This window comes from Brassica oleracea, chromosome C8 (assembly GCF_000695525.1).
Source record: "Brassica oleracea var. oleracea cultivar TO1000 chromosome C8, BOL, whole genome shotgun sequence".
NCBI classification, from domain to species: domain Eukaryota; kingdom Viridiplantae; phylum Streptophyta; class Magnoliopsida; order Brassicales; family Brassicaceae; genus Brassica; species Brassica oleracea.
In genome coordinates this window covers 37,111,868-37,125,799 of record NC_027755.1, presented here as the reverse complement: position 1 = coordinate 37,125,799, position 13,932 = coordinate 37,111,868, and the positions used below count along the sequence as shown (strand labels likewise).

Genomic DNA, 13,932 nt, shown 5'->3' with positions numbered 1-13,932 from the left:
ATGCGGTCGACGAATACCTCCGGCTCGGTGAAACAACAACTCGGTTATGTGTGGAAAATTTTGTGGAATGGATAATATATTTGTTCGGCGATGAATACTTAAGAAGACCAACCCCGACTGATCTTCAGCGACTCCTTTACGTTGGAGAACATCGTGGATTTCCCGGGATGATAGGAAGCATCGATTGTATGCATTGGGAGTGGAAGAATTGTCCCACCGCTTGGAAAGGGCAATATTCTCGTGGTTCGGGTAAACCAACAATCGTTTTAGAAGCGGTTGCTTCGTATGATCTCTGGATATGGCATACGTTTTTTGGACCTTCAGGTACCTTAAATGATATCATTGTTCTTGATCGCTCACCTGTTTTTGATGACATAATTAAAGGTCAAGCTCCTCAAGTCACTTACTCTGTCAATGGAAGAGAGTATCATATGGCTTACTATCTCACCGATGGTATTTATCCGAGATGGGCCACTTTTATCCAATCTATTCCACTGCCACAACACCCGAAGGCTGTTTTATTTGCTCAACATCAAGAAGCTGCCCGAAAAGATGTCGAACGTGCTTTTGGAGTCTTGCAAGCTCGGTTCGCCATTGTCAAAAATCCGGCGATGTTTTGGGATAAAGTCAAAATTGGGAAGATTATGAGAGCATGTATCTTAATACATAATATGATAGTAGAAAACGAACGAGATGGAAACACTCAATTTAATGTTTCAGAGTTCCAACAAGGAGAAGACAACGGAAGTGCACAAGTCGATCTCGATATTTCCCAAATGCATACAAATATCGCCAATATGATGGATGCTCGAACTCGAATTCGTGATGGACCAATGCATCACCAACTCAAAGCTGATTTGGTTGAATATATATGGCGTAAATTCGGACCTGATGAAGACATTGACTGAGCTCGGAAGCTTCTTTCAATTATTATTCTCATTTATTTTCTTAATCTTCATTTCTATGTTTTATTTGAAATTCAATGTTTAAAATGTTATGTTTAATAATTTTATCAATAATTTTTAAGATAAATAAAATAATTTTTTTTTTAAAAAAACCCCTAAAATTAGAGACTTGCAATGGACATACTTATTTGAAGGTCTCTATCTTAAGTTTCTTAAAGTCACTTTTCCAACTTAATAATATTAAAAAAATAATTAGAACCCCTAAGTGAGTATTAGGGATAAGGATGCTCTAATGGTCTAATCCTAGACATAAAAACAGAAACACAGGAAGACGTATGCATATCAGAAAATCTTTTACTTGCTATTGTACACCATTGTAGTATACGTCCGACTTATTATAAAATAAAATAAAATAAATTCCAGATACAAAATAAAGTTGTTTGGAATCTAGTGGTTTATACTTTGTACGTAAACATATACAATATTAGTTTCAAAGAATATATTATTTTTCATCCCCTAGATAAGATGACATAAATAAGTAAATCTTTGTTCGATAAGAAAATGGAAAAAAAAAAACAGACAAAACGCGTCGTTTTGTTTAAATGAAAAGTAAAACACGTGTTTTTGTTTTGTTGTTGTTTCTCCTCGATATCTATCGTCTCTCTTTTGTTGCAAAGACCAGACTCTCTGACGGACTCGGAGAGGTATGTTCATCTGATGTGCTATTTTTCTGGCTTTTGTTGCTTCTGGATTCTATCTAATCGTTTCTCATCTCTATATTTCTCTGGCTTTTTTGTGCTCTGAGTTTGCTTAAATTTATGAAATTTTCGATAAACCTGATCGAATCTGGAAAGTGTATGGTTAGATTATAAAGTAGCACCATGAGATACTGTTGGGTTTTCGTCACACAAAGTGAAAGTTTCATCCTTTAACGAAGAGACTCTGAAAATGTTTTCGAGTTCGAATTATTTTGAAATTTGATAAACTGCAGTTTCCTACTCAGATGGCATTGTGTTACTGGAAAGCTCTGTTGCTACTACTACTGCTTTCATGCCTCTTCAGTGTTTCGTATTCTAGTCTCGGCGATGCCGATCCAAACTACAGGTTTATCTTTTTCAGCTTCCTTAGGATTCCTACAGAGCTTATCTATTGTTACACTTCATGTTCAAGATTAGCCTCTTTGTTCTGGCAATTATTTGTATCAGGGCATGTGTTGGAGAATGCGAGATAAGCGGCTGCGTCGGACAACTATGCTTTCCTCAGTGCAACTCTTCGTCCAACACTGGTCCATGGTACACACAAGAGCCTCTGTATCTACAATGGCAAAAGTGGGGATGCCAAGGTGATTGCCGTTATCACTGTATGGTTAATAGAGAGAAAGAACGCGAAACTCTAGGTCAACCCCCACTCAAGTATCATGGTAAATGGCCTTTCAAGCGTCTCCTTGGGATTCAGGAGCCTGCTTCGGTTGCTTTCTCTGTGCTCAACCTAGCGATGCATTTCCACGGCTGGATCTCCTTCTTTATCACACTATACTATAAGTTACCTCTCAGACAAGATAAGACGGCTTACTATGAGTACGTTGGTTTGTGGCATATCTACGGTTTCTTGTCAATGAACTCTTGGTTCTGGAGTGCGGTTTTCCACACTCGGTAATAATCATCTAGACATTACTTTTTATCATCCACAATCTTCTGGTGAGCTGTCTCTATGGTTTTCTCAGGGATGTTGACATCACTGAGAGGTTGGACTACTCGTCTGCAATAGCTGTTATCGGATTCTCACTCATCGTATCCATCTTGAGAACATTTGATGTTCGGGTCGAGGCTGCAAGAGTCATGGTATCCGCTCCAGTGCTAGCTTTTGTCACCACTCACATACTCTACATTAACTTCTACAAACTCGACTATGGTACAATGCAATACTCTTTCCCTTATCTATAACCAAGTCATTATATTTTGTTTCGGCATTTCTTGGTGAATACAATGTTGTTTACAGGGTGGAACATGATTGTGTGTGTGGCCATGGGAGTCGCTCAGCTTTTACTATGGGCGAGATGGGCTGTTATCTCGAGACATCCTTCTAACTGGAAACTTTGGGTGGTTGTGTTAGCTTCAGGCTTAGCTATGCTTTTGGAGATATATGACTTTCCTCCGTATGAAGGCTACTTCGATGCTCACTCTATTTGGCACGCTGCCACGGTTCCTCTGACTGTTCTCTGGTGGAGCTTTATTAGAGATGATGCTGAGTTCAGAACTTCTAATCTTCTCAAGAAATCTAAGACCAAGGTAAAATAAGCTTATTTGTCTGACAGATGCAGAGGTTTCTTAAGTTTTTATTTCCAATGTTTTTATTCAGAGATTTGTCTTTGCCTTGCTTACTTTTGGTCAATTGAGATTTTGATATTAGTTTCTCATTCATAAGCACGCTTATGCTAATCTTTTTGGAGTCGAGACTTTGTTAATATTATGATAAAATCTTGTGATATATATGATTGTGTTGACAAAATTCTGATTCTACCAAAGTTGTGAGAATAAATTCTCAAGCCCAGCTTTGACTTATCTCTTAATCAATCCTCATTTTAAGACCCGACCTGCATGGATCCACACATGTTATGAGAAGCAGTTCAACAAAAGTACATGCGCCTGGGATAATGAGAGAGCTTAAGGATTTTACCTGAGTAATCAAAGGTTTTGCACAAGCTTCCCACTCTGTAGCCCATCGACCTGAAGAACCAGTCTCCATTGCACCCGCTTTAAGCGACATTAGGGTATCACAGTTCCCCGGAAAGCTCTTGAAGAGGACCTGTTCAGAGAGTACAAGAACATTACTGGTGTTAGCTAGGTTAAAACGTGTCTTTACAGAGAGACAATGAGTTACTACTTACCAGTAATTGATCTGCTAATTCAGACGAAGATGAAAACAAGAGTCCGTTCTGCCCATCCTTAACGAGTTCTTGAATGCTTCACGAATGATTTAAAGGTTCAACAGTGTTATTATAGTCTTTGTTTATGAAATTATTGAAAGTCAATGATTATTTACCATGAGTATGCAACTGAGCAAACTGGAAGTCCACATCCAAACATATCAACAACCTGAAACGCAGTTCACAAAAAACTTAACCTTCTTAGCAGATATGAGCTCTATTTATAATGGACTTATTACCTTCATGGGAAGGTCTAAACCAGATGAGGAAGTGTGTAAGCAAACCCCGAGATCTGCAGAACCTAAAAGCAATGGGTAATCTTCAGCTGCTAGCCACATTGTGCGGAATGCCACATGTTTGAGGTTTAATCTTTTGATTTTCTCCTCGTACATCTCCTTTTCAGGCCCTTTACCTTCATGGACAATGTAAACAGCTCATGATCAAAAACAGAAACAGCAAAATATTATTATGTTCTATAAACAAAAAGGAAATTATATTTACCTGTAATGATGAACAACAAGTTGGGATAAAGGTCCTGCTCTTCTGAAATTTCGGCTGTATCACTTCCTTTCGATCTTGCAGTAACGCGCCGATCATACATCACTGCGGCTTCCAATAGGATACCAAAATTTTCATCAGGGGTCCTGCAAATTTCATATTCTAGTATTCAATGTCATGGAAGAAGGATGCTACCACAAGAGTGAAAGTGAAGAAAGAATGATGATGTGTCCTCACCAGCTTGTACTGCTCACAACAAGAGCTGGTCTGTTTTGCTTCAGCAAGATGTCAGCATTAGTTTTGATAGTAAAAAGGGTTTCGTCAAGCTGTTGATTCTCCAACTCTAAATTCGAATTAAAAAAAAAATTGGTATCAGAATGAAAGAAGAAGCTCAAAAGGAATCAAAACCTGGACTAATACTTTCAAGGAGATACCTCTACTTATGAAGTCATAGACACCAGATGGATGGCAAAGATCTTTCTTCACTCGGCAAAACAACTAAGGAAGTAAACCAAAGTTTCTGTTACCCTCAGAGTGAAAGTGATTGATGATACTAATCCACAAAGGAAGAGAAGACCAGCTAAACCTCGTGCTTTTCTTCAAGCAAAGCGGGGCGGAAAAACTCAGGAGGCTGATCATATAAAACTTTGGCTCTGTGTTTCAATTCAGAACATTATAGCATACAAAATCAGAATCACATAACTTTTATACTGGTTATGATCTATCTATGAGCAATTTGATCTCACCTCACTCCCCAATTCTGTTCCAGTTCATGCTGCATTGCTTTTGTCACACATAGCGAACCTGTTGCCATCTTTCCGTAATGCATCTCAATCCTAAACCATGCAAAAGATAAACACTTCAACCTTAGAACTATCAATAATTTAGAGCCATGTATATATACTTACCAGCGGTACAAGGATACAAAGACGTTGTTTCTTCCCAAGGACAACGCCAGCAACGTATATCCAAAGTTATGCCAATCTACAACAAACGCTGCACGCCTCCATGAACTCGCCCACTTAACAGCGACTAGTGCTGGAACGGAAGGAGGATTCTGTAGGAACAACAACTCTCTCCTAAGTTACGTAAGAAAAGCTAAAAAAGGTTAAAAGTGAAAAGAACAAAGACTTTACCTGAACCAAGAAAAGGTCAGGTGCTGGTACTTTAACGAAAAGAAACCAGAGAAGCATTGTAAACTGGATAATCGCCTTGAGCAAGAGAGTCACAGGGTAAAGTATCTTCGGCAAGAGGTGAATGAACCGAGGCTGCGCCTATGGTATCCAAAACGTAGAAGAAACAGATGATGATGAATCTACATAAAATTATTCTAGTAGTTTATATGTTTAATGAGTTGATCGAAGAAGAGTACCATGGTATGAATGTGGATTGATGGGTGCTTTAAAACAGCTTCGTGGGGTATAGAACCTAGTCATGAAAACTAAAAGCATTCAAAACAATGCAATGATGAGTCACAAGAACACACACTAAAAGTTTGAATCTTTACCTCCATATGCAACAATGTCCACTTGAAACGACGCCTGCAGTTTATGATACAATGAAGCTAAGGAGTGGGAAACTGAGTCAAGCCAATAGAAGAACTGAACTGAGAGATAACGTGATCAAATTGAGAGATGAACCTGACGAGCAAGAGAAAGAGCGTGATATTGCATACGCGGACTTCGACCAAGATCTCCAAGTACCACTACACAAGCCCTTCCTCTCTTCCCCCTCATCGTATCCTCTTCTCTATAATTAAATATTACAACTTTATCGAGCTCAGGCTCTGCTACTAATCCACGAAAAAACTACCAAATCAACATCTTAAATGCGAATCCAAAAAAAAATTCTAAGATATCAAACCTTACGGTGTCTCCCAGATTCCGTCTATGGTGCTCCGGCGAAAACTTTTCCGACAAGGTGGAGGAGATAGAGATTCACTAATGAAAAAAATTAAAACATAAACTTAGGCCCGAGAAGTAATTAAATGGGCTCCTGAACTAAGGCCCATAGATAATTAAAGAGTCACGTGTTTGTCTCGTGCGTGGTTTTAGTTAGACGAAAAGAGGAGGTCTTCAGATTCACGGCGAAGCCCCGCGTCGACGGCTAATCGAGAAGATTGTGAGACCGGTGATGAACATGAAGGATGATAATAATCAGTTAGGTAACTATCTGGTTTCAAACTTAAATCTCATGAATATGTATGATTGAGTGAGGCCTTTGTCTCATCTGCTGCTTTCAGGAGAAGTTGCTCGTACTCTGGTGGAGTTTCTGGAAGTAGCCATCACAATGATTGTTTTCCTCAAAGGCTTTTACCCATCTGGTGAGTAAGATATATGCAAACAGCTGTGAATTGTGTGTTATTTAATACGGTTGTTGAATTTACATCATCTTTTGCGTTTGTGAAGCGGCGTTTGAAAGGAGGAGATATATGAATGTGGTGGTGCAAAGGGCAAGGCATCCTGAGCTACGCGACTATATTCACTCTGCTGCTTCTGGTTTACTTCCTTTTATCCAAAAGGTTAGTGTATGTATAGGTTCTTTCAATGAAAACACACACACTTTTTATTTCCACCACTGAAGAAAAACCCACCTCCAAGATCTGCCTTTCTTTCCAGGAATTATCTGGTAAACACATATGATCATTATAGAATGACGGCTTTGAACAATGTTTGTAAGCAGGGTCTTGTTGAAAGGGTAGCGGTCATCTTTTTCAGTAATGATAATGTTCCTGTGGAGAGGTTCATCTTCAAGCTTACCATTAACCTGTCTTCCGCTGCTTCAGTAGAGGAGAATCAACTGGAATTTGCGCTTAGGTCCTTCTTAGTCAAGCTTTCCGTTGCAAAACCCCTTGTCAAGCCTCTTCCTCCCAGTAAATGCATCTCTAGCTCCACTATTTTACTTCCTAGATGTCACATCTTACAACGATGTTTTTTTATGTTCCAAAGCTTTTTAACTTTTGCCTACTCTATACAGACTGTAGATGGGAGGTAACGGCTTTTCTAAGGTCGCTTCCTGAAGTGGGTTCAAGTAAAGAAGGTGAGATATGGATTCCAACAGATACAAAGCAGTGGATGAAACCGCCAGTTATTACGCCCGTCAAGTCCCTGAACAGCGAACCACTCTGCTTGCAACTTTACTTGGAACACCCTAGTTTGTCTGAAACACAATCTTGTCAAGCCCTGTGATGTCTTAACTTACAGATCTCGATTGTATGAAATGCATGAGCTTTAGGCCTCGGTGGACCCGTTTCTCGGTGGACCCGTTTTCTCAATGCTGATGCATAATTGTTTTGTACCGTCTCAGCAGAACGTTCAGGAGAAGTATATTGTTACGATTTTAGAAAATCAAGTAAATTCTTACGGAATAACGAGGAATACTTGAGCCCTAACAAGATCGCTTTCCTCCATTTATTACTTTTCATCAACTTCTCTTAGCTTCTTTATAACACGAGGATAAAAATCAAAGTCTGTCGTCATCATAACTCATAAAATAAGACTACTGAAATCCAAATCACTGGAGAAACATCCAACATTATAGCCACAACTCTCAATTGGTTACTGGTGAAACTTCTGCCGAGACATGATGAATGGAGATTTATTACATTATGTTTTGCGAGGAGGCGGTGAGCTGCTACTGCTGCTGTTACTGCTGCTTCTTTTTCCTCTCAGTGGCCTACACATTACGCAACAACAAGTTCGTTCTATAAGATTAGTAGACAGTGTGGGCTAAAACATTTACAGATTATTTGAACTAACTCCTTTTGTCCTTTCTACATCACAATCTCATTAACTACCATATCCAAGATTATCACCACTCCATATACTATTATTGATCTTCAAGTCAATCATTTATAAGCGTCCGTTCCTACTATATATCTCCCATCAGATGTTGGGCTCACAGTCGAGCATTTTTATACTAATGCATGCTACAGAGTGCAGACTCAATTGTTTGGAAATGCGTTAAGCGAAGAAAGTCATTTTACCTCTTCGGACTGCGGCTCCTTGAAATCTTCCTAGGACTGCGGCTCCGTGAGATCTTCCTAGGAACCTGTAAGTTTCAATAAACGCACACAGACAGTCAAAACACATATCTAAACAAGGCATCAACATTTTTATAAGTAAAAATGGATCTTCAACAAACCCTTACCCTTCTGGGACTTGGGGAACTAGAGTAAGATGATGACCTCCCACGTCTCCCAGCTGGAACTCTTCCCCTGCTTACAAACAAAGACAATTACACCAATTGCAGACTCCACATAGATCTATATAACTTGGTCATATTTGGTATAAACGTCTCTATGAACCAATATGTAACAAACCTACATACAAGGATAACACACCGTATAACTTGAAGTATACGCGTAAATTATGCAAAATCTAAAAAACATGGCATGGCTCTTATATCATCATATGCACGATCTTAGCTCTGCAACTGCAACCAAAGAAAATCCAGGAGATATCAAAGACACACCTGCGGGGTGAGATGGACTTTGAACGAGAGCGAACAGGTCTACGAATTGGGGATCGGCTACGTCTGCGGATAGGAGATCTTCTGAGGGGACTGCGTAGCCTTCTTGGAGGTGACCTGAAACAAGCCCAATTCAAAATATTTACAGAGTGACACCTTTAATTTCTATACTCCAATCACTAGGAGCGTAATTTGAGTAACTCGTAGACTTACCTTCGCCTTAGAGGAGGAGGAGACCGTCTTCGAACAGGACTGCCACGGATTCTTCTAGGGGAGCCCCTGTCAACATACAAAAGGTGAGTCTATTGATTCTGAAAACACCATACAAAACAGATGCTACCACAGAGCTAACCTTGGAGGAGATCTTTGTCGTCTTGGAGGGGGAGAAGATGGAGAACGGCCTCTAAATGGCGATCCTGCCCTGCGTCTAGGTGGCGTATCACCGCGACGGCGGATAGGAGAGCTAGGCCTCCGGCGAGGAGAAGAAACAGGCAATCTCCTAGGTGATGCGCCTCTCCTAGGCAGTGGTGATCGCCTTCTTGGAGAAAGTGATGTTTTCCGTAGCGGAGAAGCTAATCACATATATTGGTAGTACTCATTAACACCATATGAAGCATATATACAACAATACAAAAATGACAAAAACATACTCTCTCTTGGGCGTTTGGGCCCATCTTTCTCAACGTCAGCACTGGCATTATCAGATTTTGGAGCCTCTCCTTTTGGTGCACTAGAAACAGGCTTAGGAGGTGGAGGTAGAGGTACTTTCTGACGCGGTGGTAGAGTGAACTTTGCTTTAACAAAGTTTCCATCAATTTGGCCCTGCGTTAAGTAAACAAACAATGCAAGCATAAATCTTCTCAGACAAACATGTTGACTTAACATAGTGCATTTTATATATGGAAAGAGACATACACCATCCATAGAAAGCTGAGCTTTCTCAGCATCAGATCTTGCTTTGAACTCAACATAAGCATATCCTTTTGGAAGATTAACCTGTTAATGTGTGAAGAAGTTAGGAGCCAATTTCTTAACAAGTAATGCCAGAAACAACAGAGAAAAAGCGAAGTAGCAACTTACAGCTCGATCCATCGCAAGTTCTACGTGTACAACTTCACCAAAGTTTCCTAAAAATACGACATAAAGCCAGCAAATTGGTCAGCACAAGTAAAATACAAAAACGACAATGCCAGCGAGCATCCATGAAGTATATAGTATTGATCTTTAGTTGAGGTCAAAAGCACTGGTGCACAGTTATCATGTAACTAAATCAGAGGAAGAAGAGATATGAAAGAACAATTCACATACCAAATATCTCTTTGAGATGGCCTTCGTTCACATTCCTGCTAAGACAATCAACATGGAGAACAAGTGATTCCTGAATAGGCGTACTAGCTTTCCTGAAATTTATAAGTCAGCAAAAGTAAGGATTTCAAACACTGAGACTTTGAAGCGATACAAAATCAGTTAACACGTTATGACCATTCGTTAATGTTAATAGCATTGTTCTAAGTAAGCCTCAACTCTCATCAGGTCACACACAGAGATAAAAGAAAGATGTTAATGTTAACATTATAAACTAGAGAATGTTATGAGTTTGGAGACCTACTTAGAGGGTGAAGAGGCTCCTTTTGGAGGAGGAGGAGAGCGACCTCGCCTAGCAGCCCCAGCAGAACTGTAAAGATTAACCCGATTTGGACTCAATCTACTTCCTAAAGGAGCAACATTACCAAATCCAGCGGTGAGAAAGAAACCCTAACCTTTTTCCGCGACGAGGAGGGCTGCGACTCCCTGAGCTGACGCTACGGGAAGGAGATGACGAAGAAAGAGACCTGGACCGACTCGAACCGGAGCGGGAACGAGATCTGGAGCTGGAACGAGATGAGGACCCGGAGGCGGATGGAGAACGACGGCCACGGCTTGGTTTCGCCATGGGCGCGATTATCGAGCGAAAGCGAAAGCGAAAGCGAAAGCGAAACCTCTCTGCTTCAAAACCCTAGCGGATAGAAAAAAAAATTGTTTGGTCCTTTCGTTCGCGGGCTGGGGATTTACCAACCAATAGAAAGATTCGTCGGTGGTTTTTATTTTAAAGGCCTTTTAGCTTATAAGGCCATGTATCACTTTTGATGGCTTTTAAATATGGTATTTTATAAAAGACTTTTATTTTGTAAAACTTACCTAACATTTTTTCAAAACTATTTTAAATTACACTATAAAATTTGGAAAAAAAAACAACTTGTGATAAAACTAGAGGTGTCAAAATGAGCTACCTTGCTCAACTCAGCTCATTGCTCAACTCAGCTCAGCTCAACTCATAGTGAGCTCGGATCTTTCATGAGATCAGTTCAGCTCATTTATACTATGAGCTTCAATATGTAAACTCGAACTCAAATCATCTAAATCATGAGTTAAATGAGCTAACTCACGATCTTGTATTAAAATAATAATTATAAAATAAATTATTAAAATAAATTCTATAACATTATTTGAAATTTAAATATTAAAATAAAGGTGAAACAATGATCCAAAATATTAAATTAAATTAAAGGTGGAACAATGATCCAAAATCCTTATTCTTCGTGAGACTACTTTCTCTTTTTCTAAAAAGTTAAAGATAATTTTAAAAGTTTAATTTCTATATTACTTATGTATATTTTACATTTAAATTTTTGGAAGATAAATATGATTAATATAGAAATTATCCAATATATATATATACACATATAATTGTAAGTATAAAAACGACCAAGTTCATAACCTGGCCTATGTTCATTATAGATCGTTTATATAACTCATGATCTAATTTAAACTCGATCGTTAAATTCATTTATTAAATGAACTTAAAAATAGAGATTATGCTCATGAAAAATTGAGCCAGTCCATGAGCTATAGCTCATTTTGACACAACTAAATAAAACCCAACCAGTCAATGGTCTTCTCCTCACGATTATATTTTCGAATTAAGTTTTTGTTTCTTATAGCGGATTTTTTTCGGTAATCTTCTTATAGCTTTTTTTTTCATATCTCATCCCTATCTTTTGCTTGGCGCAGGTAAATCTGTCTTTTGATGCACCTCAATATGCCTGCTCGAGTTTGATATTTGCGTTGTCTTTTCCAAATTCCAAAGCAACCATGTTCACATGGAAACTTGGTCTATCATATATATATGTGTGTTTTGGTCTACGTTCCCTTCAATGAAAACCAAAAGTAACATTATCATCATTTTTCATATACCGTTATAAGTCATAGCTTCCCGCCAGTGACGCTCCACGAGAGTTTCTGTCTTCCCCCAAAACATTGCATTACAGCGCAAAACCACGAGCACAAATGTTTCTGAGACTCCAACCTTGATAAAAAATGTGAACAGCTACTTATCTCTTTTCTGGGACAAATTCGTATTCAAATTGAAACTTATACACACACACACACACACAAATCTCTGTTTGCAAATCAAAGAAAGAAGAACCTGGATGATGACACACACACAAAAACATCAAACACCAAAAAAAAACATTTATTTTCTAATTGGTAATGCTGAACGAATAAATCGCATTAGTTGATGAAGCCCCTGATGAGTAACCATTTGAGTTGTCACTAGTCCCGGAGCTAGGCGAGGCATTATAAGAAGAAGGGTTTGTGTAGTTGCATCTGTTCACTTCCTCTGTCTTTGTTTCCACCGGTTCTCTCACTTTCATGTCCATAAAATCAGATATCAAACCCGGCTTGGTTATTTTCTTGGTGTTTATATCCTTCTCCTCCGTTAACAACTTCACCACTGTGGACATAGTTGGCCTTAGCTGAGGACCGTCTTGCGTGCACAAAAGACCGATTCTAAGGTACCGGCAAGCCTCCTCTGCGTCAAAAACTCCGCCTAACGCTATATCAACAAGATCCACGAGCTCATTCCGCTCATAAAGCTCCCAAGCCTGTGGAGTGCAACACAAGGTTATCTCTCGAAACATTGAGAACTAGACCAGATAAAAAAAAAGTAGCTTACTCTTTCTAGAAGATACTGATATTCAGTGGGTGACCGTGTGTTTTTGTTACTTCTTCCACTGACTATCTCCATAAGAAGGACTCCAAAGCTGTATACATCGGCTTTACGCGTCAACTGTCCCCTAGACGCATACTCTGGCGCTAAATAACCACTGTCCAAAAACATATGTGAACACATATGTTAGTTAGAATTTGAAAAGAAGGGACATATATAAACATTTGGAACTCACATTGTACCCGCCACACAAGTGCTGACATGTGTCATGTTCGGTGGCATAAGCCTAGCAAGTCCAAAATCAGAGATCTTGGGGATAAATCTCTGTCAAGTAATATGTTGCTTGCCTTGATATCTCTATGAATAATGGGTGGCTGTACTTCTTCATGAAGAAAGGCAAGACCTTTGGCAACCCCAACGCAAATATTGGCACGAGTGCTCCAATCAAACTGTAAACCACTCCTAGTGACATTAAAAACCGATAGACACTGACATTTAAAAACGTCGCGTTACCTAGAAGCGTCTTGTCAAGGCTATTGTTGTCCAGATAATTGTAAACAAGGATCCTGTGATTCCCCTCCACGCAGCATCCATATAACTTAACTAAATTCTCATGTTGTATCTCTGAGATCACATTGATCTCAGTCAAGAACTCTTTTACACCTTGTCTTGATTCAGCTGACAGGACTTTGATAGCTGCCACCTTTCCATCTTTAAGATGACCCTACGGTCATCGAAATTTTGTTTCCCCCAAAGAGTTAAGAACATGAAGAGAGAATTTAAAACAAGAAGAGTAAGCAACTGATTTTTTTTTTATCATTTACCTTGTACACAGAACCAAAACCTCCTTCTCCAATTTTATTCAGGGCATTGAAATCATCTGTAGCTTGACGAATCTCTTTGTATTTGTAAATCTTTACCTTTTCTGTCAGTGAAACTTCTGTTTGCATACATATATATATATATATATATATATAAAGTTAGAGGAAACCAGCAACAGAGGTAATGAACCAAATAGATAGCAATCCATATATTTCAAGAACGTGTGTATTTACCTCCATCAGCTTCTGAAGGCTCTACTCCACTCTCGTGGCGTGAGAACCAGAAGCAACCCATCAGTGTAAAACAGACCTGTGAAATTT

At 39.2% G+C, this 13,932-nt stretch overlaps 4 protein-coding genes and 1 pseudogene across 5 annotated transcripts; 2 read left to right on the top strand and 3 right to left on the bottom strand.

The window, feature by feature from the left end:
- The first annotated feature begins 1,554 nt into the window (after positions 1–1,554).
- On the top strand, positions 1,555–3,403 carry LOC106311947 (post-GPI attachment to proteins factor 3-like). 2 transcript variants are annotated; one of them, XM_013749297.1, is made up of 5 exons: positions 1,555–1,609; positions 1,897–2,009; positions 2,111–2,557; positions 2,629–2,816; positions 2,904–3,403. In XM_013749297.1, the coding sequence occupies exons 2-5, from the start codon at positions 1,909–1,911 to the stop codon at positions 3,200–3,202; spliced, it is 1,035 nt and encodes a 344-aa protein (XP_013604751.1). In that variant the 5' UTR covers positions 1,555–1,609; positions 1,897–1,908; the 3' UTR covers positions 3,203–3,403. The 2 variants fall into 2 exon arrangements, with proteins under 2 accessions (XP_013604751.1, XP_013604752.1); XM_013749298.1 differs by having other exon boundaries at positions 1,571–1,609; positions 1,909–2,009.
- Positions 3,355–6,286, bottom strand: LOC106311945 (chitobiosyldiphosphodolichol beta-mannosyltransferase-like). The gene is made up of 16 exons (XM_013749295.1): positions 6,193–6,286; positions 5,970–6,078; positions 5,837–5,870; positions 5,702–5,757; positions 5,466–5,603; positions 5,238–5,386; positions 5,076–5,165; positions 4,916–4,982; positions 4,764–4,827; positions 4,567–4,672; positions 4,333–4,475; positions 4,071–4,243; positions 3,948–4,000; positions 3,793–3,868; positions 3,582–3,710; positions 3,355–3,498 (listed from the first exon to the last, which is right to left on the bottom strand). Exons 2-16 carry the CDS (start codon positions 6,063–6,065, stop codon positions 3,487–3,489), a joined length of 1,386 nt encoding a protein of 461 aa, XP_013604749.1. The 5' UTR covers positions 6,066–6,078; positions 6,193–6,286; the 3' UTR covers positions 3,355–3,486.
- A 118-nt stretch (positions 6,287–6,404) lies between these two features.
- On the top strand, positions 6,405–7,595 carry LOC106311948 (DNA polymerase zeta processivity subunit). The gene is made up of 5 exons (XM_013749299.1): positions 6,405–6,493; positions 6,572–6,652; positions 6,738–6,850; positions 7,012–7,201; positions 7,306–7,595. Exons 1-5 carry the CDS (start codon positions 6,463–6,465, stop codon positions 7,515–7,517), a joined length of 627 nt encoding a protein of 208 aa, XP_013604753.1. The 5' UTR covers positions 6,405–6,462; the 3' UTR covers positions 7,518–7,595.
- Positions 7,596–7,785: 190 nt separating this feature from the next.
- LOC106311946 (serine/arginine-rich splicing factor SR45-like) lies at positions 7,786–10,818 on the bottom strand. The gene is made up of 12 exons (XM_013749296.1): positions 10,560–10,818; positions 10,409–10,474; positions 10,108–10,199; positions 9,880–9,926; positions 9,715–9,795; positions 9,450–9,621; positions 9,152–9,371; positions 9,013–9,078; positions 8,803–8,916; positions 8,479–8,545; positions 8,315–8,379; positions 7,786–8,004 (listed from the first exon to the last, which is right to left on the bottom strand). The coding sequence occupies exons 1-12, from the start codon at positions 10,730–10,732 to the stop codon at positions 7,935–7,937; spliced, it is 1,233 nt and encodes a 410-aa protein (XP_013604750.1). The 5' UTR covers positions 10,733–10,818; the 3' UTR covers positions 7,786–7,934.
- A 1,502-nt stretch (positions 10,819–12,320) lies between these two features.
- LOC106309323 lies at positions 12,321–13,932 on the bottom strand (annotated as a pseudogene).

What these genes read in the sequence shown, in the direction of transcription:
- LOC106311947 (XM_013749297.1), top strand. Translation starts at nt 1,909, where the DNA reads ATGGCATTGTGTTACTGGAAAGCTCTGTTGCTACTACTACTGCTTTCA. An exon ending in GATGCCGATCCAAACTACAG is followed by an intron (nt 2,010 to 2,110) that starts GTTTATCTTTTT and finishes TATTTGTATCAG; the next exon opens with GGCATGTGTTGGAGAATGCG. An exon ending in CTTCTACAAACTCGACTATG is followed by an intron (nt 2,817 to 2,903) that starts GTACAATGCAAT and finishes TGTTGTTTACAG; the next exon opens with GGTGGAACATGATTGTGTGT.
- LOC106311945 (XM_013749295.1), bottom strand. Translation starts at nt 6,065, where the DNA reads ATGAGGGGGAAGAGAGGAAGGGCTTGTGTAGTGGTACTTGGAGATCTT. An exon ending in GAACAGAATTGGGGAGTGAG is followed by an intron (nt 4,983 to 5,075) that starts GTGAGATCAAAT and finishes ATTGAAACACAG; the next exon opens with AGCCAAAGTTTTATATGATC. An exon ending in CTATGACTTCATAAGTAGAG is followed by an intron (nt 4,673 to 4,763) that starts GTATCTCCTTGA and finishes ATTCGAATTTAG; the next exon opens with AGTTGGAGAATCAACAGCTT.
- LOC106311948 (XM_013749299.1), top strand. Translation starts at nt 6,463, where the DNA reads ATGAACATGAAGGATGATAATAATCAGTTAG. An exon ending in CAAAGGCTTTTACCCATCTG is followed by an intron (nt 6,653 to 6,737) that starts GTGAGTAAGATA and finishes GCGTTTGTGAAG; the next exon opens with CGGCGTTTGAAAGGAGGAGA. An exon ending in TGTCAAGCCTCTTCCTCCCA is followed by an intron (nt 7,202 to 7,305) that starts GTAAATGCATCT and finishes TACTCTATACAG; the next exon opens with ACTGTAGATGGGAGGTAACG.
- LOC106311946 (XM_013749296.1), bottom strand. Translation starts at nt 10,732, where the DNA reads ATGGCGAAACCAAGCCGTGGCCGTCGTTCTCCATCCGCCTCCGGGTCC. An exon ending in CCATCTCAAAGAGATATTTG is followed by an intron (nt 9,927 to 10,107) that starts GTATGTGAATTG and finishes TCGTATTTTTAG; the next exon opens with GAAACTTTGGTGAAGTTGTA. An exon ending in GTTCCCCAAGTCCCAGAAGG is followed by an intron (nt 8,380 to 8,478) that starts GTAAGGGTTTGT and finishes TGAAACTTACAG; the next exon opens with GTTCCTAGGAAGATCTCACG.